The sequence below is a fragment of the Microcebus murinus genome, chromosome 22 (genome assembly GCF_040939455.1).
Source record: "Microcebus murinus isolate Inina chromosome 22, M.murinus_Inina_mat1.0, whole genome shotgun sequence".
Taxonomy (NCBI): domain Eukaryota; kingdom Metazoa; phylum Chordata; class Mammalia; order Primates; family Cheirogaleidae; genus Microcebus; species Microcebus murinus.
This window is the reverse complement of record NC_134125.1, coordinates 5,137,772-5,163,252: the sequence shown is the minus strand read 5'-3', so window position 1 is coordinate 5,163,252 and position 25,481 is coordinate 5,137,772. Positions and strand designations below refer to the sequence as shown.

The 25,481-nt window shown below is 47.1% G+C and overlaps 1 protein-coding gene across 3 annotated transcripts; it reads right to left on the bottom strand.

Annotated features, from left to right (window-relative positions):
• RILPL2 (Rab interacting lysosomal protein like 2) lies at positions 1-20,653 on the bottom strand. Of its 3 annotated transcripts, none has more exons than XM_075996487.1 (5): positions 20,187-20,653; positions 13,210-13,361; positions 7,702-7,815; positions 2,893-3,031; positions 1-506 (listed from the first exon to the last, which is right to left on the bottom strand). In XM_075996487.1, the coding sequence occupies exons 1-4, from the start codon at positions 20,415-20,417 to the stop codon at positions 2,926-2,928; spliced, it is 603 nt and encodes a 200-aa protein (XP_075852602.1). In that variant the 5' UTR covers positions 20,418-20,653; the 3' UTR covers positions 1-506; positions 2,893-2,925. The 3 variants fall into 3 exon arrangements, with proteins under 3 accessions (XP_075852602.1, XP_075852600.1, XP_075852601.1); XM_075996485.1 differs by having other exon boundaries at positions 20,082-20,647; XM_075996486.1 differs by lacking the exon at positions 2,893-3,031 and having other exon boundaries at positions 20,082-20,644.
• Positions 20,654-25,481: the final 4,828 nt, after the last annotated feature.

The following is a 25,481-nucleotide window of genomic DNA, read 5'->3' as shown; positions in this document are numbered from 1 at the left end:
GAAAGTATAAAAGTCATTTTACTTTGATGCAAAAATCACGTAAAGAAAGTTGCGGTAGCGAAATCAAATATTCACTCAGTGTCGGTGAAGTCACCACTGGGCTATCGATGTCATGTTTTCCTGCTTTCTCTTCTCCCTGCTGCTACGTGTGAAAGACCAGGGCCGCCCCCGGGAGCAGAACACACACGTGTGCAGCTGGGGGCGTCGCAGCGGGAGCAGGAGGGGGCCCCGAGCACGTTCCTTGTGCTTTCTTGATTCTTTGTGCTGCCTCACTCTCGCCCTGGCCACTCCTTCGAGGGTGTCCAGGTCTGCAGCCGGGGAGAAAGGGATCCCAAGAGACCTTCATCTCCTCCCTCCTCCATCTGCCGTGAGCGGGGAGCAGATGATGAGCAATGTCCGTGTGGCACAGGGACGGCTTCACAAGCCGGGTTGTCTCTTGGAGGGTGACAGCACTGCCTCAGTCACCGCCTTTGATCTAGGTGTGCTTCCCCGACCGGAAGAAGAACCTGGGTGGAGAGAGGGGTCAGAATAAGCAGAGGGGGCGAAGCAAGGGGCACAGAAGCACCTGCAAAATCTGCAAACAGCTCTTGCGGGCCGCTGACTCAAGAATGTGTTCCGGGCTTGTTATGGGACAGCCGCTGTTCAAGGTGCTAGGCATCGATTGGCTCATTTCACACTCATAAGGACTCCGTGAGAAGGACCACTGATATATCCCCATTTTATAGATGAGCAAACTGAGGCCCTACGAAGTTAAGTAACAGGCCCAAGGTCACACAGTAGCTGTGTAGCCAGGAGTTGGGCCCAGAGCCACGCTCTTAACCACTGTGCTAGACTGTGAGATGGTGTCCAGCACTTTTTTTTTTTTTAAGGATGTTTTTAGCCAAGCGTGGTGGTGCACACCTGTAGTCCCAGGTACTTGGGAGACTGAGGTGGGAAGATCACTTGAGCCCAGGAGTTTGAGGTTGCTGAGAGCTATGATGACGCCATTTCACTTTAACCTGGGCGACAGAGCGAGACTCTGTCTCAAAAATAATAATAATAATTTTAGGTTTTATTGTGGAAGAAGAGATAACTTCTTGACATTACCTACAATTTTAAACATATCTTTGCAGTGAATGATTAACACATGCATTCTTGGCAGGGCGTGGTGGCTCATGCCTGTAATCCTAGCACTCTGGGAGGCCGAGGCGGGAGGATTGCTTGAGCTCAGGAATTCGAGACCAGCCTGAGCAAGAGCGAGACCCTGTCTCTACTATAAATAGAAAGAAATTAGCCAAACAACTAAACATAGAAAAAAAAGTAGCTGGGCATGGTGGCACATGCCTGTAGTCCCAGCTACTCGGGAGGCTGAGGCAGGAGGATCGCTTGAACCCAGGAGTTTGAGGTTGTTGTGAGCTAGGCTGACACCATGGCACTCTAGCCCAGGCAACAGAGTGAGACTCTGTCTCAAAACAAAAAACAAAGCAAAAAAAAAAAAAAACAAAACATGCATTCTTGGGTAAAACAGATAAAACACATAAAGCTATTCCCTGAGACATGAATACCAAATTACCAAAATATGGAAAATACCAATTATCAAAATATGCAAAGTTTTGAAAAGGAAGCACAGTGTCCTGTAGTCCAGTACTATCTCCCGCCATGAGAAAGAGGCACAGATCACTGGGGTCTGAAACGTCACCCATGGGGTGCGGGCTATTGCTTCCCCTCAGAAACAAGCCCCCAGGTGTCCCCAGCAGCTTGTCCCAGGGATGGCTGGGGCAAGCCCTGAGCAGCCATCGTCCCCCCAACCAGCACACAGCCCCCCACCCCCAGCTTCCTGTCTCAGGAAATGATGCCCCCCCCCCACCCAGGGACTCCAGCCAGAAACCTGGGAGTTGTTCTCCACTCCTCCCTCCATCTGCCACGCTTTAGTCATCACACCCCAAATATGTTCCTAATCCCACCACTTCTCATCTCCTCCGCTGCCACCCCCAGCCCAGGCCACCCCACGGTGAGAGCCACCACCTCCCGGTCACCCCCGACCAGCCGTTCTCACGGCAGCCGGGAGGAGCCAGAAGAACGACCGCGGCGCAGAAGTGACAGTCATTCCTCCTCTCAAACCCTTCCTCAGCTCCCCACTGTCCTCAGGATGAAAACGAAAATCCTTCTCAGCGTGGCCTACTTCTTCAGAAAGTCATTCATTCATTCCCATTAGCGAAATAAGCTTATCTGACCATGAAAGTGTGGCCTCACGCTCATTAAACACATGCCCTTAGGCCGGGACATGCACAGAACATTTCATTTTTGCCATATTAGGCTCAAATTCCTATTAAGTGACCCAAAGAACTCCCTTAGGAGGAGGCAGAAAGAAACCGGTTTATGCCTTCTGGAAGCCTTATTTACAACAAGATACTCAGCCAGTGAAAATTGACACTGTCAGACCCTTCCTTGGGGGAGAAACACCCCCATCACTGGCCCCGCTTTCCCCTGCTCCCCCAGCCTCGTCCACAAAGCAGCCAGAGTGAGTATCTTATACATAGATAACGTTCAGCTTAAAACCCTCCAACGCCTTCCCGATGCACTTAGAATAAAACCCGAAGTCCTCACCGGGATCCATGTGGCCCTGGGTGACGTGGCCCCTCCTACCTCCTCACCTCCACTCTCTTCCCTGCCCCTGCCAACGTGATCTGTCCTGTGAGCCACCTCCAGCCTCAGGCCTTCACCCTACTGTCTCATCTGCCAGGAACTTCCTTCCTTCAGGTTTCTATTGTCCTTCAGGTCTGTGTTCGAATATCGTCTCCCCATAGAAGCCTTCCAGGACTCCCCTAAACTGAAGTACTCCCCTATCTTTCTCCCTCCCTCCCAGGGCCGTATTTAACTGTCTTCATAGTGCTCGGGGCTGTCTAAACTTACCCTGCTAATGTGTGTCTTCAGCTGTTCACCCTCTTACTCTCGTACTAGAACATAAGCCCCACGTGGGGACTTTGGTTCACGGCTGTCCCCGCAGCTCCCAGAACAACGCCCGGGACGTGGTGTGCTCCCAATAAAATAGCTGTCGAATGAATAAACTGGTTTCAGGTGGTCTTGCCTGACAAAGCAGCTTTCCTTTATTTTTTAATTTATTTTACTTTTTATTTTTAGTGACAGGGTCCCGCTCCGCCGCCAGGGCTGGAGTGCAGTGGTGTGATTATGATCTGCCCACTGCAGCCTCGAAACTCCTGGGCTGGAGTGATCCTCCCACCTTGGCCTCCCAAAGCGGTGGGATTACAGGCGTGAGCCCCTGTGCCCGGCAAGACAAAGCAGTTTTCAAGCGGCCATTTCAGAGAGCCTGGCACTAGCTAATGACATGAAGTCTGTGCATACTCTGTGGGCCGCTGTCTCGTCCTGTCCCTCCCCTGCTCTTAGCTCCGTGGACTTTATCAACAAGCTCCTTTGTCCTCTGCTTTCTGGTTGAGCTCAGTCCCGGCAAGACGAAGCATTTGGGGAGTTTTTATTCCCCGGGGGGCTCCCTCCCTGCCTGGCCTTGTTGGAGCAGCTGTTGTGTTCCTCTGTGGGAGGCCACACTCGGTCTCACTTCCCTCTTGACAACACGGTGCGCACCCCTCACCCCTTCAGGCCTAAGGGGTAGTAACGTCTCCCCTCTGTTGCCAGTCCCGGGTGCATCTCATCTGATCCCTTAACCCTGCTCACACATCTGTAAAACGTCCCTTCCTTAAATCTCTTCCGCCCCAACCCCTTTTAATAGTGCCATTTGTTTCTTGCCATGCTGCTGGCTGGTACAGCCCGTGACCCAGAAGTTTCTCTCCTGGGTATATTCCTCTAGGAAACTCACACGCAGGTCCACAAGGGGACATGGATGAGCGTGAAGACAACCCGGGACCCTCCCAGCCCCCAGGGAGAGGGAGTATCTTCCTGGGGTTAGAAGCAACAAGTAAGGTCAGGCCCAGTGGCTCATGCCTGTAATCCTAGCACTCTGGGAGGCCTAGGCAGGAAGATCACTTGAGCTCAGGAGTTCGAGACCAGCCAGAGCAAGAGGGAGACCCCATCTCTACAAAAATAGAAAAATTAGCCGGGCGTGGTGGTGCTCGCCTATAGTCCCAGCTACTTGGGAGGCTGAGGTAGGAGGATCCCTTAAGCCCAGGAGTTTGAGGTTGCTGTGAGCTAGGCTGACGCCATGGCACTCTAGCCTGGGTGACAGAGTGAGACTCTGTCTCCAAATAAATAAATAAGTAATTTTTAAAAAAGCAGCAGCAACAAGTAGACATCTGTGCTGCTGTATGGATGGATCTTAAAAATAGTGTTTAATGTCCATCAACAGATGAACGGATACACAGAACATGGTATATACACACCCAATGGAATATTATTCAGCCTTAAAAAGGGATGGAATTCTGATACATGCTACCACATGGAAGAATGTGGGAGACATGCCATGTGAAAGCCACCAGACACAAAGGAAAAATATTGTATGCTTTCCCTTATATGAGGTCGCTAGAATAGATGATAAATTCATGCAGACAGTACAACTGAGGTTACCAGGGGCAGGGGCGAGTTACTGTCTAATGAGCACAGACTCTTTCAGTTTGGGATGATGGAGGGATTTTAGAAAAGGATGGTGCTCATGGTTGCAACAACTCCGTAAATGTACCTAATCCCACATTTAAAAATGGTTAAAATGGCAGATTTTATGTTACGTATATTTTACCATGATTAAAAAAAAAACTTTAAAAAAATTCATTTGAACTCAGTTCTCAAAAGTGTAAAGATTCTCACCATGTGTCGGGTATGGCTGTGCTGTCTGTGTGGTGGCCGCTAGCCCCATGTGGCTTTTGAGCCCTTGATACATGGCTAGTCTGAACTGAAATGTGCTATGAATGTAAAATACATGCCAGATTTTGAAGGCTTACTACAAAAAAGGAGAATGTAAACTATCTTATTAATAATGTTTTATGGCTGGGTGTGGTGGCTTGTGCCTATAAACCTGGCACTTTGGGAGGTGAGGTGGGAGGATGGCTTGAAGTCAGGAATTTGAGACCAGCCTGGGCAACATAGCAAGACCCCATCTCTAAAAAAAAAAAAAAATAATGAAAATGAAAAAAATTAGCCAGGATGCTAAGGCGGGAGGATCACTTGAGTCCAGGAGTTTGAGGCTACAGTGAGCTATGATCACACCACTGCATTGTAGCCTGGTTGACAGAGGAAGACCCTATCTCTAAAAAAAAAAAAAAAAAAAAAAAAAAGTAATAATCATAATAATAATGTTTTATAGTGATCGCTTGTTGAAATGATAGTGATTTTGGATATGTTGGGTTGATAAAACATATTAAAATTAAAAAACACACATATGGATGCTTAATTTAAAAAAAAAAGTGTTTAGTAGTTAAAAAAAAAAAAACCAGTAGCAAACAGGTGTTAAAGTATTAGTTACATATTAAAACTACACATATCCACACAGAATAACATATACTTATTAGTAGCGGATTCAAATAAAAAGATACACATTAAATACCAAGTTAGAATGGCTGGGGGGAGGGAGCTGGGAAGTAGAATGGATCAGGGGATGAAAGGGAATGAATAACAGCCAAGAAGAAAGAGATTTTGCACTAACCATGAAGATCACTCAACCCTGTTCTTGAGGTTAAAAAAAAAATTTTTTTTTTCTCTTCTCTCTTGAAACAAAGGCATCTATCTTAAATCTGCCCTGGAAGGTAACTCAGACTCACTGATCCCTCAAAAATATTTCCCTGTGAAATGGGAGCCAACAGAGCCCTTGTAAAACAGGTCACTGCCTCTTCCCCGGCACCCGGCATGACACCTGGCACACTGTCTACACTCAGCGAGGGTTTGTTGACTGACTCACGACCAAATGAATGGAAAAAGCCCAGGTGCTCTCAGCCATCTGCCAAGCGGCCCTCCCCCAGAGGCAGGAGGAAGGGGGCGAGAGCGGAGGTGGTGGCCAGGCAGCCGGCCCCGGTGCAGCCTCCAGTGGGGGTTCATCTGGATCGCGTGATATTTATGTTTGAGCTTAAATTATTTGCCAGCACTTGAAAATCAGACTCCACGAACAAATCTGGTTTCTTGGCTTCTCTCAAGAATCAGAAGCGCTGGCAGCATGTCATCCCTTGGCTAGGCAGAGCTGGGGGACAAATGGCCTCCCACCCCACGTCCCCATGACTCATCTGCATGAAGGACCTTGGCCCCCGCAGGCACTGAAGTTTGAGCCCCCTGATTGAGGCTGTGTCTCAGCTTCCACCAACGAGCCCAGACGCTGGTCAGCTGTTAGCAGGACAGACTTTCTCAAAGCAACCGAGGCAGACAGACTGCTTGCTGCAGCGTGGGGTGCAGAAAAGCCGCATCTAATTACTGCGACACCTGGCAACTGAGAAGGCACATATCAAACCTCCTTGCTGACTAGCTCCGTGTCTGGCACATAGTAGATGCTCATTAAGTGGGAATTATGACGACTCTTCAGGAGGGGGAATTATCTTTTCCCTTCCGATGAAGTCCTACTTCATCCCATCGAAGTAAAACCTACAGGCTCTGGGTAATACTGGAAAGAAATCTGTTATTTCCCCGCCTGCCATACTGACCCCACGTGAACCCCCGTCCCCACCGTCAGAGGAATTGTGACTCTGCTCTCTGACAAGCTGCACACCAGCCTCCTCTCCCTTTGGCTCCTCCTTCCTGAGCTGCTGCTGCTGCTGGGCCACAGGTGTCCTCCCCCCTGCCACCTCCCCCAGGGCCTGGCCCTGAGAATGAAGGCCTGGGTCAGTCCCTTTGGAGGGGAAGGAGTAGAAGTCCCATGTAAGCGCCAAGTCCAGGCTTTGTTCTCCAAAAGTGCTCTTCCAGCAATAAAGCTGATTCTTGGACATGCTGGCTTTCTTGACTGGTTCTAAAGTTGGAGGTAAGAGAGGGGATCAATCATTCCCCCCTAAACTATAATAATTTTTTATCATTTTTCTTATTGGTATAATCATATTACTATTTTTGGTTATTATTATCATCTGATGGGGAGTCAGTAGAGTATAGAAACCAGACTTCCTCGGCTCCAAATCCTGACTGCACTATTGACTATCTGTGCGACCTTGGGCAAATTACTTTACCTCTCAGTATCTATTTCTCCATCTGTAAAATGGGGATAATAATAGTTCCTACCTGATAGGGTTGTTGTGATGATTCAGTGGATCAATGTATGTCAAGTACTTAGATTACTGCTTGGCAGATATTATTATAATACACCAGCCGGGCGCAGTGGCTCACTCCTGTAATCCTAACACTTTGGGAGGCCGAGGCAGGAGGATCACTTGAGGCCGGGAGTCTGAGACCAGCCTGAATAAGACTGAGACCCCATCTCTACAAAAAATAGAAAACTTAGCTGGGCGTGGTGGCATGAACCTGTAATCCCAGCTACTGCGGAGACTGAGGCAGGAGGATCACTTGAGCCCAGGAATCTGAGGTTGCAGTGAGCTATGATGATGCTACTGCACTCTAACCCAGAGACAGGGCAAGACCTTGTCTCAAAAAATAATAATAATTGTAATACACTGGCATTGAGTTTTCACTTGGTCTTAGCCAAAAGGCCAAGAAGCACTGACTTTTCATATTAGCTGCAGGACTACCACCAGGAGAAAGCACGGCCGCCCTGCCCTGAGAACCTCCTCTTGCCCCTTACCACTTCCTTTAGCAATTATTAGCGGCAACAGGGACAGCAAGGTGACTTACAGCTTCTTTATGATTGTCTTCTCTTCCTTGTTCCTGCCGGCACTGCTGGCCCTGGAAACCAGAACATCTTTTTCTTCTCTTCCTCCTGGGACTTCTCTTGGTGGAAACAGGCCACTGGGGAAAAGAGGACAAATAAATGGGTTGTTTTACTACAGACCTCTTATCTGTGGAGCTCTGAAAATAAAGGGTCTTAATGATTATTTTATTAATAATATTATGATTGAAAACATTACAGGCAGAAAGATTCTGACCCAAATAATGAAGATATTCCCTCTACCTTCCCAATTTGATGCCTATTTCCTTCTCTTGTCTAATTGCATTGGCTAGTACTTCAAGCTTCTCTACTTCCTAGGAATATGACACTATATACATTCTCTAAATTAACTCTTGGTTTCCTGGAAAATGAGGATAATAATAGCACGTACCTCCTAGTGTTGGAGAGTTTAATGAGATAATAGATGGTGCCTGACACTCACTCACTCATTCATTCAACAAATATTTATTAAGCTACCTTCTGTGCCAAGGTATTATAGAAACAGTCTGAACAAAACAAAGTATCTTCTCTCATTCAATTTATATTCCAGTGGGGAAAGACACAGTAAATAAATAAAAATAAGCAAAATAAAAGTGTAAATAGTAAGTCAGATGGTGATAAGATTGATATTGACTGATAAGAGACTGAGGTCAGGTGATATTGAATTCTGGCTCACTGAGAGTCAAAGTATCTATCTGCCCATACTTTTTTTTTGAGACAGAGTCTCACTTTGTTGCCCAGGCTAGAGTGAGTGCCGTGGCGTCAGCCTAGCTCACAGCAACCTCAAACTCCTGGGCTCAAGCGATCCTCCTGCCTCAGCCTCCCAAGTAGCTGGGACTACAGGCATGTGCCACCATGCCCGGCTAATTTTTTCTATATATATATTAGTTGGCCAATTAATTTATTTCTATTTACAGTAGAGACGGGGTCTCGCTCTTGTTCAGGCTGGTTTCAAACCCCTGACCTCAAGCAATCCGCCTGCCTCGGCCTCCCAGAGTGCTAGGATTACAGCCGTGAGCCATCGCGCCCGGCCTGCCTGAACTTGATGTGGAGAAGTTGGATGAAGCCTGTTCTCTCTCACTGACTCCACTGGGGTTTCTAGAAGTCTGTTTCCTAAGATTCAGAGGAGGCCCGTCTGCAATACAAGATAAGGAGGCCAAGAAACAGAGAAGCAAAGAGGAGAACAAGAGGCTCCAAGTCCCTGACTCCAGCCCTGAGTCCTTATTGCAATTGTTATTTCTGAGAGCTATGCCGGGATCCTTCCCAACCATGTGATTTTGTGTTTAAGCTAGTTTAAGTTGGATTTCTGTCACTTGCAACAAAAAGAAGCCTGACCAAAAGGAAACATTTCAATGTATGACACAGGACACCTCATTATATGCACTTAGGTCTTTTGCTATGGTGCCAACTGGTAGATTTATGCCTGTAGTGTTTCTCTGTTGGTCCAGGCTGAATTGTGTCTCCTTCAAATTCATATGTTGATGCCCTGACCCACACTGTGATGGTATTTGGCAATGGAAGCTTTGGGAGATAGTTAGGTTTAAATGAAGTCATCAAGGTGGGATCTCTCTCTGTCTCTCTCTCTCTCTCCCCCCTCTTTCCTGGCTCTTGATCTTAGACTTTCAGCCTCTAGAACTATGAGGAAAGAAATTTCTACAGTGGAAGCCATGCCATGAGTGGTATTTTGTTAGGGCAACCCGAGCTAAGACACCCCTTTCAGTGTGAGTGTTCGAGGGCAAAGTCAAACTTCTTCCTTCTTCACAGAAGGGTTCTGCAAAGAGTGGGCTCTTAGTTGATAATATTATTGATATTTCTGTTAATTTTTATCATTTATTATTAAATAATATATTATTTATATTTTATTATAGATCTTTATTATAATATTTAACAAGAAGCATCATCTAAAAATCCCTTTTTCCATTATCTGCTATTACATAAATAAAACTTGGTGGCTTAGAAACAATCATGACTGGGGAAGGAGTGAAAAAATGGAAAAAAAGAATAAAGAAAAAAAAACAATCATGACTTAATGATCTCTCACGATGATTCTATTTCTTTTCTTTTCTTTCTTTCTTTCTTTCTTTCTTTCTTTCTTTCTTTCTTTCTTTCTTTCTTTCTTTCTTTCTTTCTTTCTTTCTTTCTTATTTTTTTTTTTTTTTGACAAGGTCTTGCTCTGTTGCCTAAGCTGGAGTATAGTGGTGCAATCATAGCTCACTGCAGCCTCAAACTCCTGGGCTCAAGCGATCCTCCTGCCTCAGCCTCCCGAGTAGCTGGAACTACAGGTGCATGGCACTGCACCTGGCTTCTTATGGTTGGCTTTGTGGTCCTCCAGCTGAGGTTCTCACTTTGATGTATTTAGTTGGGGGACTGGGTGGGGGCTGGGCACAGCTGGGGCTGTCAGCGGAGGCACCTCTGTTTTCCTTCACGTGACCTCTCCATGTGACTACCTTGAGCTCCCTCACAGCATGGTGGACTCAAGTCAGCATTCCAAGAGCACAAAAATGAAAGCTGCAAGGCCTCTTAAATCCTTAACCTAGGAAGCTAAACATGATCACTTACATCCTGTTCCACTGGTCAACGCCAGTCACAGGGCCAGCTCAGATTCAAGGAGAGGGAAAATAGACTCTACCTCTTTTTCTTTCTTTAAAAAAATTTTTCAGTCCTTATGTCCCCAGTTGCAAGACTCCAGCTCTTCATGAGAGGAGTGGCAAAGTCTCATTGCAAAAGGCACACAGGGTGGGGAATATTGTGGGGCCCTTGGAAACAACGTGTGATAGCTCTCCGTAGTTACAAATTATTATCCGTCTATTTTCAGTACAAGTTTGGACCTGCAAATGGATGCAGTTGCTATGAGAACGTCTCAGCTGGCGTGCTGGTTCCTCCGGAATACATAAGGCTAGAAACGAAGCAGCATCCTCCTTCTTGTGGCCGGTGCCAGATGGAAAGTGCACATCCCTCGTTCCCTGGGAATGCAAAACTAGAAACAAAGTGTGTTGTTTTGTTCACTAACAAGCTGCTCCCGGCACCAGCAGCTTAGCAGTTCCTTTTTAACTACCTATGTCTGAGCTGCTTATTAAATGAGATGAAGACAGGTCTTTCCATCAACGTGGGTCCAACCTCAGCAGACGGGAGACAGCAAATTCCTGTTGGCAGAATCAGCCTTCTTGGATTTGGCTTCTCAGAACCTGTCTACTTATTACTGCTCTCTTAGAGATGCCACACGGGAGGAATTTAAAGAAAAATACCACTTGGGCTTTGTGTTTTGTTTTGGATCAGGGTATGTCCTTAATTCCAAACCTTCAGGGTTCAAATGTGGCATGCTAATTAAAAACACAGACTCTCATATCTGTCTGAGGTCACGTCCCCACCTCCCAGCCTCTCTGGACCTCAGCTCACCACGGCGACAACATCACCTCAACTCAGTCTTTTTTTTTTTTTGAGACAGAGTCTCGCTCTGTTGCCCGGGCTAGAGTGCCGTGGCATCAGCCTAACTCACAGCAACCTCAATCTCCTGGGCTCAAGCGATCCTTCTGCCTCAGCCTCCAGAGTAGCTGGGACTACAGGCATGCACCACCATGCCCGGCTAATTTTTTTCTATATATTTTTAGTTGGCCAATTAATTTCTTTCTACTTTTAGTAGAGGCAGGGTCTCGCTCTTGCTCAGGCTGGTTTCGAACTCCTGACCTTAAGCGATCCTCCTGCCTCGGCCTCCCAGAGTGCTGGGATTACAGGCGTGTCAACTCAGTCTTGCCATGAGCACTAACTGAAATGATGCTCAGGATACACCTAGCAGGGTCCCTGGTACACAATGGGTATTGGCAAATGCTAGTGGATATTGCGTTCGCATTCTCTTGGTCCTTCCTTCCTCTACCTGTAAGGAAACGTGCTTTGTTTAACTCAGCGTTTCCCAGAATTATTCGACCACAGAGTCCCCTTTTCTATCAACATAAAAGAAAACATGTGACAAAAGGAAACAGCAAAGTCCTAACTGGATCTGACACCACCATCCTTACCACCTCTCGTGCTTGTCCTGCGATTCATTCTCTACCCAGGACCACTGTGGTCCTTCTTAACTTTCAATTTTTATATAATTTCAAACTCAACAGAGAAGTTGTGAGACTAGTACAAGGACTTACCATATACCTTTACCCAGATTCCCTATTTATCTATCTGTCCGTCCATCCATCCATCCATCCATCCATCCATCCGTCCATCCATCCACATGTCTGTCTGTCTGTCCACCCATCTTCTTTCTGAACCACTAGAGAGTAAGAGACACGTTACCCCTTTACTGCCCAATACTTCAGAGTGTATTTGCAAAGAGCAAGGACATTCTCTTACATAACCAAGTGGTTCAGTTATCAAAATCACCACCCTGATCTCTTAAAACAGGAACTGAGATCCTGTCATTCCCTTGATCAAAACTTCCCAATGACTCCCGTTACACCCGCAGTAAAATTTAAGCTCCTTCCCGTGGCCGAGGCACACGTCCGCAGTGTCCTATCATCTTCTACCTTGCGTTCCCGGTTCCTTGTTTGTCCCCTTTAAATTGGCCACCACGCTGGCTCCCACCTCAGGGTCTCTGCGCTTCCTGCTCCACTTTTGCCTTTCCAAATCTTCTCATGGTGGCCTTCCTCTTGTCTTTCCCCTGAGAGGGGTCTTCCCTGACCACCCCATCTAAACAGGCCCCCGCCGCGCCACGTCACTGCCTGCTATGGCATTTGTTGTGCATCCTTTAGAGCTACGAGCTGCAGGCCCCAACCCCTGGGCTGTGGAGCAGCACTAGTCCCCTGCCTGTTGGGGACCCGGCGGCACAGCAGCAGGTGAGCAGCGGCCAGGGAGGGAAGTTTCACCCGTATTCACAGCCGCTCCCCATCGCTGGCATCACCGCCTGAACCCCACGTCCTGTCAGATCAGCAGCCGCTTCAGATCCTCCTAGGAACTCGAGCCCTCCTGTAAACTGCGCATGCATGCCAAGGTTCTAGGTTTCACGCTCCTTATGAGAATCCGCGCCTGATGATCCGAGGGGGAGCTGAGGCGGTGATGCTGGCGCTGGGGAGCAGCTGCAGATACGGATTATCATTAGCAGAGAGGTGTGGTTTCACGATAAATGCAATGTGCTTGAATCATCCTGAAACCGTCTCCCTCCTCCCCTCCCCCCGGTCCATGTAAAAAGTGTCTGCCATGAAACCAGTCCCTGGTGCTCACAAAGGTTGGGGACTACTGCTTTAGAGCACCTGCCACCATTATCCTGTGTGTTTATTCCGGGCTTTCCTGTCTCCCCGATGGACCGGCACCGACTCGCTTCCTCTGTTTTGTTCACTGCTGCACCCCACTGCCTGGAACAGTGACCGTCACATGGCAGGTCTCCAATGAACTGCACGAATGAACGTAAGAACCACTAAGTGACCTAGAAGGACCTGCAGGCCGGGACTGGCTCTGCGGTGTGGGACCCTGGAGGCCGTGGCGCCCACCTCTTGTAGCACTGCAGCTCTTCCTGCGCCACCAGGAGCTGCGACTTGAGCCTGTTGCGTTCCTGCAGCACGTCCCTCAGCTCCTGCAGGGTGAAGCGCGGCCGGTTGGGATCCGTCAGGTCAACCACCATCTTGTCCGGTCCCAGGTTTGCCTGCAAGAAAAGACGCCACGGGTACTGTTTCCCTCACGGGATGTGGACGGCCCTCCAGCCCCAGCACGGAAAGTTCTAGTGTTTGGTGGCTCCCGGGGACCCTAGGAGCTGAGACGTTGCCTGTTGGAAGTGCTTGGATGATGGCAAAGCAGCAGAAGTTGTAAAGTACCGTTCTCCGAGAAGAGAACGAGGGCTCCTTGGAGAACAGCCGATTCCAGGACCGGAGCAGAGAAAGTGCACACCAAGCCCAGGACATGTTGTCATGGGAGAAATGGACACGCATCAAAATAACACAGTTCGGGCCGGGCGCGGTAGCTCACGCCTGTAATCCTAGCACTCTGGGAAGCAGAAGTGGGAGGATCGCTCAAGGTCAGGAGTTCGAAACCAGCCTGAGCAAGGGCGAGACCCCGTCTCTACTAAAAAGTAGAAAGAAATTAATTGGTCAACTAAAAATATATAGAAAAAATTAGCCGGGCATGGTGGCGCATGCCTGTAGTCCCAGCTACTCAGGAGGCTGAGGCAGAAGGATTGCTTGAGCCCAGGAGTTTGAGGTTGCTGTGAGCTAGGCTGATGCCATGGCACTCTAGCCCCGGCAACAAGAGTAAGACTCTATCTCAAAAAAAATAAAAAAATAAAATAAATAAAATGACACAGTTTGAAGGAGCTCCTACTAGCTGAACTATTTATTTTGAATATCAAAATGAATAACAGGAATCAATAATATTAATATATTAAATAGGCCGGGCGCGGTGGCTCACGCCTATAATCCTAGCACTCTGGGAGGCCGAGGCGGGCGGATTGCTCGAGGTCAGGAGTTTGAAACCAGCCTGAGCAAGAGCGAGACCCCGTCTCTACTATAAATAGAAACAAATTAATTGGCCAACTAATATACATATAGAAAAAATTAGCCGGGCATGGTGGCGCATGCCTGTAGTCCCAGCTACTCGGGAGGCTGAGGCAGGAGGATTGCTTGAGCCCAGGAGTTTGAGGTTGCTGTGAGCTAGCCTGATGCCATGGCACTCACTCTAGCCTGGGCAACAAAGTGAGACTCTGTCTCAAAAAAAAAACAAACAAAAACCAAAAATATATTAAATAAAAAGAGAATTCAGAGTCCATATTTAAAATATAAAAATAAAAATTAACAGAATAAGACTCAGTCCCTAAAAAGTAAATAAATAAATACAATAAAAATTAATCAATGGGGAGAGGGAGACCCTATACTTTACAGCAGAATGCCCAGTAATAAGAGGAGAAGGCTGGGCGTGGTGGCTCACGCCTGTAATGCTAGCACTCTGGAAGGTTGAGGCGGGAGGATCGCTTGAAATCAGGAGTTTGAGACCAGCCTGAGCAAGAGCAAAATCCTGTCTCGACTAAAAAATAGAAAAAATTAGCCGGATGTCATGGCTCCTTCCTGTAGTAACTAGCTACCTGGGAGGCTGAAGTAGGAGGATCGCTTGAGCCCAGGAGTTTGAGGTTGCTGTGAGCTACAATGACACCACTGTATTATAGCCTGGGTGAAAGAGTGAGACCTTGTCTCAGAAAAAGAAAAAAACGAACAAAAGGAAACAAACAAACAAACAAAAATCTAGTTAAATAAACTAAGGCACAACCACACTCTGGAATATTCTATAGGTAACAAAGAGAATGAGCCACACTATTGAGAGAAATGCAATAGTTGAGTCCCAGCCATGCAGGAGGCCGAGGTGAGAGTATCGCCTGAGCCCAGGAGTTCAAGTCCAGCCTGGGCAACACAGCAAGATCCTGTCTCTGAAAAAACAAACAAATAAACAAACAAACAAACGCAGCAGTGAACAGTGAGTGACCCTGTGTCACCTAGCAGACTGACAAAGGTGCGCACATTCGAAAACACTGCGCATTGCAAAGGCTCTGGGGAAACAGGCACTTTGGCTGATAACCGAGGGCACCTGATCTCCTTAACCTTTTAGAGTGTCATTTGGCAATACCGTACTTATCAAAATTTCACATGCACCTTTACTTCCACCCAGTGAGGATCCATTTCCTCTAGATATTGACCTCTCAGGGGCCAAGCAGCACACGTCAGGGTGATTCATCGTTGCATGCGGTCAGAGGAAATGATTGCAAAAGAAATGTCTTTCGGTAGAAAACTGCTTCAAGCAGAGATCGTTAACCTTTCTTGGTGCCACGGGCCCTCTGGGAGCCTGGCGAAGCCCACACGGATCCCTTCCCAGAGCGATGCGATTTTTCAAAAGCCACTGAAAAACAAGGGTGCTCTTTATGTTCTTATTTGGTACAACTTTTAAGATACATTCATTGGAAACGCACAAGAGGCAGAACAGTATATATGATACCATTTGTGTAAAAAAAAAAAAAAAGGAAAATTGTAGTCTTATCTGCTTGTGTTTGCATAAAGTACCTCTGGAATACTTTATGGAAGGATACAAAAGAAATTGGCCATTTAAATGTTTTCCAATATGCAACTATTATGTACCCATAATAATTAAAAAATAAAATAAATAAATAAACAATCAAATAAAATTTTTAAAAAATTAAATTTCTTTCCCAAGGAGAGGAATTGGGTGGCTGGGGTAAGGAGAGATGAGGAGGGAGATTTTTTTTCAAGGCAAAAATTTTGTACCTTGGAGTTTCAAACTTAAATTTTAAAAAAAATAAAGACAAAAAATACCTTACACCCATTAGGATGGCTACTGTCAAAAAAAAAGAAAGAAAATAACAAGTGTTGTAGGAGATGTGGAGAAATTAGGACCCTTGTGAGTGAGTGTTCCTAGCAATGTAAGATGGTGCAGTCACCATGGAAAACAGTATGGCAGTTCCTTAAAAAATTAAAAATAGAGTCACCATTTGGTCCAGCAATTTCAATTCTGGGTATATATCCAAAAGCACTGAAAGCAGGACTCGAGGAGATATATTTGTACACTCATGTTCATCGCAGCTCTATTTACAACAGCCAAGGGTGGAGGCAACCCAAGTGTCCATCAACAGATGAATGGATAAACAAAATATGGTATATACATTCAAGAAGTATTATTCAGCCTTACAAAGGAAATTCTGACACATGCCACATGAATGAACCTTGAGGACATTATGCTAAGTGAAATGAGCCAGTCGTATAAGAACAAATAGGATTCCACTTATATGAAGTAACTAGAATAGGTAAATTCATAGATATAGAAAGTAGAATGGTAGCTACCAGGGACTGTGGGTAGAAGTGGGGAGTTGTTGTTCAATGGGTAGAGTTTCAGGTTTTCATTTTTTGTTTTGGGTTTTTTTTTTTTTTTTTAGAGACAAGGTCTCACCCTGTTGCCCTGGCTGAAGTGCAGTGGCATCATCATAGTTCACTGTAACCTTGACTCCGGGACTCAGGTGATCGATCCTCCTGCCTCAGCCTCCTGAGTAGCTGGGACTATAGGTGAGCATCACCACATCCAGCTAAGTTTTTCTTTTGTTTTGTAAATATTGTCTCCTCTGTGTTGCCCAGGCTGGTCTCCAACTCCTGGCCTCTAAATTATGCTCCCACCTTGGCCTCCAAAGTGCTAGGTAAGCCTGGAAAAGTGTTCTGGAGCCGAGGCCGGGAGCAGTGGCTCACACCTGTAATCCTAACACTCTGGGAGGCCGAGGCGGGCGGATTGCTCGAGATCAGGAGTTTGAAACCAGCCTGAGCAAGAGCGAGACCCCGTCTCTACTATAAATAGAAAGAAATTAATTGGCCAACTAAAAATATATAGAAAAAATGATCCGGGCATGGTGGCGATGCCTGTAGTCCCAGCTCCTCGGGAGGCTGAGGCAGAAGGATCCCTTGAGCCTAGGAGTTTGAGGTTGCTGTGAGCAAGGCTGATGCCACAGCACTCTAGCCAGGGCAACAGAGTGAGGCTCTGTCTCAATAAAAAAAAAAGAAAAAAAAGAGTTCTGGAGCCGGATGGCAATGACCATGTGAATGTACTTAATGTACAACCATGTGAATGTACTTAATGCAGCTGAACCTGTACTCTTGAAAATGCTTAAGATGGTAAAGTTTCTGTTACTTGTATTTTACTACAATTAAAAAACAATTTAAAATAATCAAAAAGAAAGAAAATAAGAACAAGGCATATTTTTACAAACTGTCTAGTGTCACTAAAAATCTGTTTTCTTGGCTAGGTGCGGTGGCTCATGCCTGTAATCCTAGCACTGTGGGAGGCTGAGGCAGGAGGATCACTTGAGCCCAGGAGTTAGAGGTTGCAGTGAGCCATGATGATGCCACTTTACTTTAGCCAGGGCAGCAGAGTGAAACTCTGTCTCAAAAAAAAATTAAAAAAAATACCAAATACAAACAAACCAATTGTTCTCTTAATTCATGCTTTTCCCCACCCCCATTCTCAAGGCTGTGGTTTGGGAAGAAATTGTGTCATCTCATCTGTCGCCTGATATAACTTGTCCACTTTGCCCCATTTGGGAAATCACCCAGACCCTGTGCAGACCACAAGGTTCCCCGTCCTTCCTCCATGTCACTGTGCCTGGAGATCAGGGCAAAAACGGCACAGGACATGGCCAAGCAATCTTGGGCAAGTCATTTAACTTTTCTTGAATTTCAAAAGCCAGGCTACTCATCACCCTACTTAACCATCTCACATGATGGACACTAAAGCAGAACCCCCATCTAAAAATACAATTGTCACCGCCGTGACCTAGGAATAGGTGACATAAAAGTTGCCAGGGAAGCTACTAGAAAACTTCACACTTTTACGTGAGTTTCAGCGACCCTGTTCCTGTTGTTGTTTCATTGCGTACTTTTTGGTTTGCAAACTTGTGTTCTGGTTCTGGGTGTGTGTGTCTGGCCTCTCCCACGAGGTGCGAGCTCTGTGAGGGCAGGGACCTTATTAAAGTGACCTCCACAGCCCCAGAGCCTCGCATACAGCAGTCACTCATCCAATCTCAGTGCAACACATAAGCTCAAATGTCTGGATTTTAGGGTGGACTAATTAAGACTAGTGTCTCTGAGTTCCAATCCTGTCTTCACCTCTTACTTGCTGTAAGTTCTTAGGCGAATTACTTAACTGCTCTGTACCTTAGTTTCTGTAAAATGGGTATAATAATAGTGTGAAGACAGTGCACTTACAGCAGCTTTTTTTTTCTTTTTTTTTTTTTTTACTGTGGCTGGAGAACTATTAGAGAGTCATGAAATTAATGAGTTGCAACAAGAATTTTAAAACTCATAAAAATAGAATAGGTTCCAGCCAGGCGCAGTGGCTCACACCTATAATCCTAGCAAGCTGGGAGGCTGAGGCAGGAGGATTGCTTAAGCCCAAGAGTTTGAGGTTGCTGGGAGCTAGGCTGATGCCACTGCCCTCTACCCAGGGTGACAGAGCGAGACTCTGTCTCAAAAAAAAATAAAAATATAACAGTCCCTTTCCTCAGCTGCTGCCAAGGTGCTGGGTCCTTCTGAGAAAGCTAAGGCTGCTTTGGGGTGAGGCTCTTTCTTCATCCTGTGACCACCACCACTAGCAGCAGGTATCTACTTGCCCCTCATTCTGCAAGACAAAGAGGATACCCTCACTGAAGCACTGGGTGCAAATGTTGAGCCTTTATGGCCTGGCTTGTTTGCAAAGATCCTGGCCAATGTCAACATCAGCAGCCTGGTCTGCAATGTAGGGGCCTGGGACCTGCTCCATGCAGCAGCCCCCGCTGCACCCTCAGGTTCTGGCCCCTCCACAGCTCCCCAGCTGGGGAGAAGGAAGTGGAAGCCAAGAAACAATGTGAGGAATCTAATGGTGACATGGCCTTTGGTCTTGTTGACCAAACCTCTTTTCTAACATGTTCCATAAAAAACTGAACTCTTAAAAAAATGGAAAGGGAGGCCCGGTGCGGTTGCATAGTGACGTGAAATGTCACTGGGTAAACTTGTGGTATACATACAGTAAAATGCACTAATCTTGAGTTTTTAGCTTGGTGATTTTTAACACATGTTTAGACCTGCAGAACCACACCCTGATTAAGGCGTGGGACATTTCTAGCTCTCCTTCAAAGTCCCTCCTGCGTCCTCCTCCGCCATTCTGCCTTCTATAACTAAAGATTATTTTGCCCATTCTTGAATTTTATGTAAATATGCAGTAGATTCTCTTTTGTGTTGGTTTCTTTGTCTCCATGTAACGGTCTGTGAGATTCATACACACTGTTGTATGTATCAGTTTTCTGTTCTTTTTCATCACTGTGTAGTATTCCATTGTAGGAATAGACCACAACTTTAAAACTCTATTCTGTTCCATGCGCATTGTTTCCAGTTTGGCACAATGATGACCAAAGCTGCTGTGGATAAGTCTTCTAGTCCACGTCTTATCATGGGAACACTCACTAATTTCTCGTTAGTTAAAATGTGTTTCGTACTCTGGGTCAAAGGTTCTCAAAGCGTGGTGCCAGGACCCACAGCGCCAGCAGCAGCTGGGGGCGGGTTAGAAATGCGGATTCTCAGTCTCACTCCAGAGCCGCAGAGTCAGACTCTCCGGGCTGGCACCTGGCGACGTGTGTCGTGAGGGCCACTCGAGGTCACTCCAGCGCACGCTGGAGCTTAAGAGCCACTGCCCCAGGGCAGGGTCAAAGATGATGGGGGGGGCCTCCAGTGTAGGAACCGGCACCTAGTACGTGCTCAATAAGCGTGGACGCGCATAAGGCATCCAACGTGAGCGCCGCATGTTCACGCGGATGTGTCCAGGCCCCCGCCCGCCCCGCACGCACACGCACGCTCACCTCGCGGCTGGCGGGCGGGCCCTCTCTCCGCAGCCCCTCCACCTCCTTCCTGAGGCTGTCCCGCTCCATGCGCAGCGCCTCGGCCGTCAGGTTGCCCTCGCTCACCAGCGCCTCCAGCATCTCCAGGACGCGCACGATTTTGAACTGCAGCTGCGTCACGCGCGGGTCGCTGCCCAGGGCCATCAGCTCGCGGCCCACCACGAAGGAGATGTCGTACACGTCCTCGGCGGTCAGCCGCGAGGGGCTCTTGCCCAGCGCGCCCTCGGGCCCGGCCTCGTCCCTCTCCTCGTCGTCGTCCTCCTCCTCCTCCTCCTCTCGCAGAGGGGGCTCCTCCATGGCCACCCGGACCCCCGCAGCCTGCGGGGCCGCTTTCTCCGAGCGTTGAGCCCCGCAGGCTCAACTTCCTCCCGGGGCCCACAACTTTCGGGCCGAGACGCAGGCCGCCGGCGCGCGCGGGCGAGGCGCGGCCCGGGGAGCGCGCAGGGCGCACGGTCCCCGCCGGCTGCCGCGCGGTGCGGGCGCGGCTCGGGGCGCGCGGGCGACGGAACGGGAGGGCGGCGGAGGGGGGGCGCGGAGGCGCGGAGGGCCGGGAGGAGGGGCCGCGCCGCGCTCCGCCCCTGGCGGCCGCCGCCGGGTCGCCGCGTGTCCGTGGAGACGCGGGCGGAGTTTCCCCAGGGCAGTCGGAGAAAGAGGGCGAAAGCGACGCAACTTTTTTTCCTTTCCGCACTCAGGATTTCCAGCCATGGACTTTGCATCGTACGTGACGGAAGGTCCGGTGTTTTTGGGGGGCCTGCAGCAAAACGGAAAGCCGCTGCTGTGGGCTGCGTGCGCGCGAACCGCAGGCTCCCACGCTCGAGGTTCTTCTGCAGGGCTCCCAGGCACATTGTCACCAGGACCTGGGCCATCTGCCTTCCGCTTCCACTCTGACCCTCCATGAAATGGAGAACCCCTCCGCTACTCACTTCGATGACTCCTGGGCTCCTCTGCGTAACCAGTGGTGTGACCTTGGCGAGTTACTTGGCTCCTCCGAGCCTCAGTTTCCTCCTCTGTAAAATGGGGGCAAATCGTAGGACCTGCACGGTAGGCTTGCTGCCAAGGAATACGTGGAACTTTGAGATGATGTGTGTGATCAAGCACTTAAGAAGCACTCAGATAAAAATTGCAGTCCTTTATTCTTTTCTTCCACAAGCGTTATGGAGGAATTGCTTGTGCCACATGGGCGGGAGTAGGAGGAGTAATCAACAAAACAAAAATCACTGCTTTGAAAATCAGAAATCATTCTACACACAACTCAGGGTCGGTATTGCTGAGAATATTAGCAGTATGGCTTAGGAGACTTGAGTTATTTACTTTAGGTTTGATTAGAGGGTTTAACAGTTGTCGGCAGCAAGTGTGGAATGAAGCTTGTTTTTCCCAGGGATGTACTGGCAGCTTACTTTGGGATGGATGGACCCAATTTTCCCCACGCTGAGGTTCTGGAATCTCAATGGAGAATGCACAAGCATTAACCAAATAAACAAAAAGCAATGCAAACAAACAAATCAGATTCTATTTTCAAGAGGGGTCGATGTTTAATAATCAAAACGAAGTTCCTGGGCAAAGGGTTCAATAGGGCCACAGATCACAGAAGTGACAACATCAAGGGATGAAATACTGAGATAAAATATTATGATCACCATAAATAAAACAGGGACTGTCCACACAATGGAATATTATTCGGCCATGAAAATGAATGGAAAAAAAATAGAATATAGAGCTCAGAAACAAACTCCTACATATGTGGTCAAAGAGTTTTCAATAAGGCTGCCAAGGCCAGTAATGGGGAAGGGGCTTTTCAACAAATAGTGGTGGGAAAATGAGATATCCACATACAAAAGAATGAGGTTGGACCCTCTCCTTATACCATATATAAAAATTAACTCAAAATGGATCAAAGACCTAAACCTAAGACCTAAAACTATAAAACTCTTTGAAGCAAACATGAGAAAAGTTTCAAGACATTGGATTTGGCAATATTTTTTAGATAGCAAAAGCACAGACAAAAGCAAAAAAAAAAAAAAACATATATTGGACTATATCAAAATTAAAAACAGGTCGGGCAAGGTGGCCTGTAATCCTAGTGCTCTGGGAGACTGGGGCTGGAAGATCACTCAAGGCCAGGAGCTCAAGACCAACCTGAGCAAGAGCAAGAGCAAGTCCACTGTCTCTACTAAAAATAGCAACAAATAGCTGGGCATAGTGGGATGTCCCTGTAGTCCCAGTTACTGGAAAGGCTGAGGGAAGAGGATAGCTTGAGCACAGGAGTTTGAGCCAGGGCACCAGAGTGAGACTCTGTCTCAAGGAAAAACAATAAAAAAAGAGTTTATAATAACAATAGCCAACGTTTACTGAGCACTCACCATGTGCCAGATGCTGTTTTAAACACTTTACAACAATCCTAGGAAGTGCATTCTATCTTGTTTTTTTCTTTTTTCTTTTTTGAGACATAGTCTCACTTTGTTGCCCAGGTTAAAGTGAGTGCCGAGGCGTTAGCCTCGCTCACAGCAACCTCAAACTCCTGGGCTCAAGCGACCCTCCTCCCTCAGCCTCCCAAGTAGCTGGGACTACAGGCATGCACCGCCATGCCAGGATAGGTTTGTGTGTGTGTGTATGTGTGTATTTTAGTTGGTCAATTAATTTCTTTCTATTTTTAGTAGAGACAGGGTCTCTCGCTCTTGCTCAGGCTGGTTTCGAACTCCTGACCTCGAGCAATCCGCCCGCCTCGGCCTCCCAGAGTGCTAGGATTACAGGCGTGAGCCACCACGCCCAGCCTGCATTCTATCTTTATCCCCATTCTACAGTTGGGAAAACTGAGCTCTGGGGTGGAGGATAATTTGCTTGCCTAATATCACACAGCTTGCAAGTGGCAGAGCCAAGATTTGAACTCTTGTGGTCTGGCTCTAGAACCCACTCTCTTGAACATTAATATGCTATTACTTACTTATTTTCAAACTTGAGCATGCATCAGAATTACCTAGAGGGCTTGTTATTTTTGTTTTGTTTTTGAGAAAGGTCTCCATCTGTGGCCCAGGCTGGAGTGCAGTGGCGTGATCATAGCTCGCTGCAGCTAGAGTGCTGGTTAAAACAGATTATGGAGGTCCACCCTCACAGTTTCTGATTCAGTGGTTCGAAGAATTTTGCATTTCTAAAAAGTTCCCAGGTGATGTGATGTTTGTCCTGCTGGTCCTGAAACCACACTTTAAGAACCTCTGCTATAGGCCGGGCGCTGTGGCTCACGCCTGTAATCCTAGCTCTTGGGAGGCCGAGGCGGGCGGATTGCTCGAGGTCAGGAGTTCAAAACCAGCCTGAGCAAGAGCGAGACCCCGTCTCTACTATAAATAGAAAGAAATTAATTGGCCAACTGATATATATAGAAAAAATTAGCCGGGCATGGTGGCGCATGCCTGTAGTCCCAGCTACTCGGGGGGCTGAGGCAGAAGGATCACTCAAGCCCAGGAGTTTGAGGTTGCTGTGAGCTAGGCTGACACCACGGCACTCACTCTAGCCTGGGCAACAAAGTGAGACTCTGTCTCAAAAAAAAAAAAAAAAAAAAAAAAAAAAGAACCTCTGCTATAACTCATAATTGTTTTCAAAATTTCCAATGCAGAGAGAAAGGCCATGATTACCTAACAACAGATTATCAGATTCTATAAGGAATCTAATAGTTAGGTTTATTAACACTTTTTTTTTTTTGAGACAGAGTCTCACTTTGTTGCCCAGGCTAGAGTGAGTGCCGTGGTGTCAGCCTAGCTCACAGCAACCTCAAACTCCTGGGCTGAAGGGATCCTCCTGCCTCAGCCTCCCGAGTAGCTGGGACTACAGCCATGCAACACCATGCCCGGCTAATTTTTTCTATATATATTAGTTGGCCAATTAATTTCTTCCTATTTATAGTAGAGACGGGGTCTCGCTCTTGCTCAGGTGGTTTTGAACTCCTGACCTCGAGCAATCTGCCCACCTCGCCCTCCCAGAGTGTTAGGATTACAGCCCTGAGCCATGGCGCCTGGCCTATTAACACTTTATAATAGTAGCCAACATCCATTGATGCTTATGATATCTTAGATGCTTTTTTTTTGGTTTTTTTTTTTTGGAGGCAGGGTCATGATCTGTTGCCTGTGATCATAGCTCACTGCAACCTCAAACTCCTGGGCTCAAGTGATCCTCCCACCTCGGCCTCCCAGAGTGCTAGGATTACAGGCCTATAAACTACTTCTATCACCAAAATAAAGCCTTAAAAAAAGTCCCAGTGATACATCATCATACAAAGTTACAAAAATAATTTCAAAGAGTTTTCCCCTGAGAGTCAAGACAGGCCTGCGGCCGTATGCAGCTGCGCTCCCCGCCCCCCACCTTTGAGCAGCAGCTGAAGAATGGCTGAGAAAGGCAGCACGAAATATGGCCATGCCTTACTCACGGTGGTTAAACAAAGAACAAAGTGAAATGGAAAAAAAAAAAGGTAGTGGGTGGGTCGCACATTAAAAACGGAAATGGAAATGTTTGGGGGCGAATGTCCACAAATAGGACATTTCCGTTGGCCTGTTTGGCATACCAAGCACAGTAAGTCTTGTGGCCTTCTGAATAGCGTGGTGCCACTTATTTCTCGAGTGGTACACTCTGTGTGGCTTCCTCCCTGTCCTCTACATTATTTTCAAGTCTTGTTATCCTTAAATCATGCATGGAAACCCCAAGGGTTTTTGAGATTTCCCAGTCTGGTTTAAATGCCTGTAATCTTGGGTCAATGGTTTCTTCCCAGGAAGTTTAAGGAAAAGAATCTAGTTGCAGGAAGGGTGGTGCCCAGAGCACTGTTTGAGTCTGTGTTTGCAGAAGAGAACATTTTTTAAAAAAATGTCAGTGATATGTTTATCCAGAATGGTGGGTGGGAGGAACATTAAAGGAGATTAAGGAGTCAGCCTGAGCTGCACCACTGGAACCAACAACACCCTCCCTGCAGAGCAGCTGCTAGAATGCAATGAGCTGAGCTCAGGGCCCTGCAGGGAATGCTAAATGTTTGCTTTGAGGTTCTATTAGTGTGAAATGTCTATAGAAATATCTGCTCTCCCCGCTGCCCTTTAGATCTTCTGCTTGGGTTGCAAAAATGCTTTGTAATAAATATTTAATTATACACAGACCTCAGAGTCCTGGAAATGCACCTTTTGAATCACCCTTCAACAGACCAACAAGCATATTATAAGATGTTCAACATCACTAATTACAGAAATGCAAATCAAAACCACAATGAGGATGGCTATTATTGAAAGAAACAAAGAGAAGAAAAAAGAAACGAAATGTTGGTGAGGATGTGGAGAAAATGGAACCCTTGTGCCTTGCTGATGGGAATATAAAATGGTGAAGCTGCTCTGG

What these genes read in the sequence shown, in the direction of transcription:
- RILPL2 (XM_075996485.1), bottom strand. Translation starts at nt 20,417, where the DNA reads ATGGAGGAGCCCCCTCTGCGAGAGGAGGAGGAGGAGGAGGACGACGAC. An exon ending in GCCCGCCCGCCAGCCGCGAG is followed by an intron (nt 13,362 to 20,081) that starts GTGAGCGTGCGT and finishes CTTTTCTTGCAG; the next exon opens with GCAAACCTGGGACCGGACAA. An exon ending in AAGACAATCATAAAGAAGCT is followed by an intron (nt 3,032 to 7,701) that starts GTAAGTCACCTT and finishes TTCATTCGACAG; the next exon opens with CTATTTTATTGGGAGCACAC.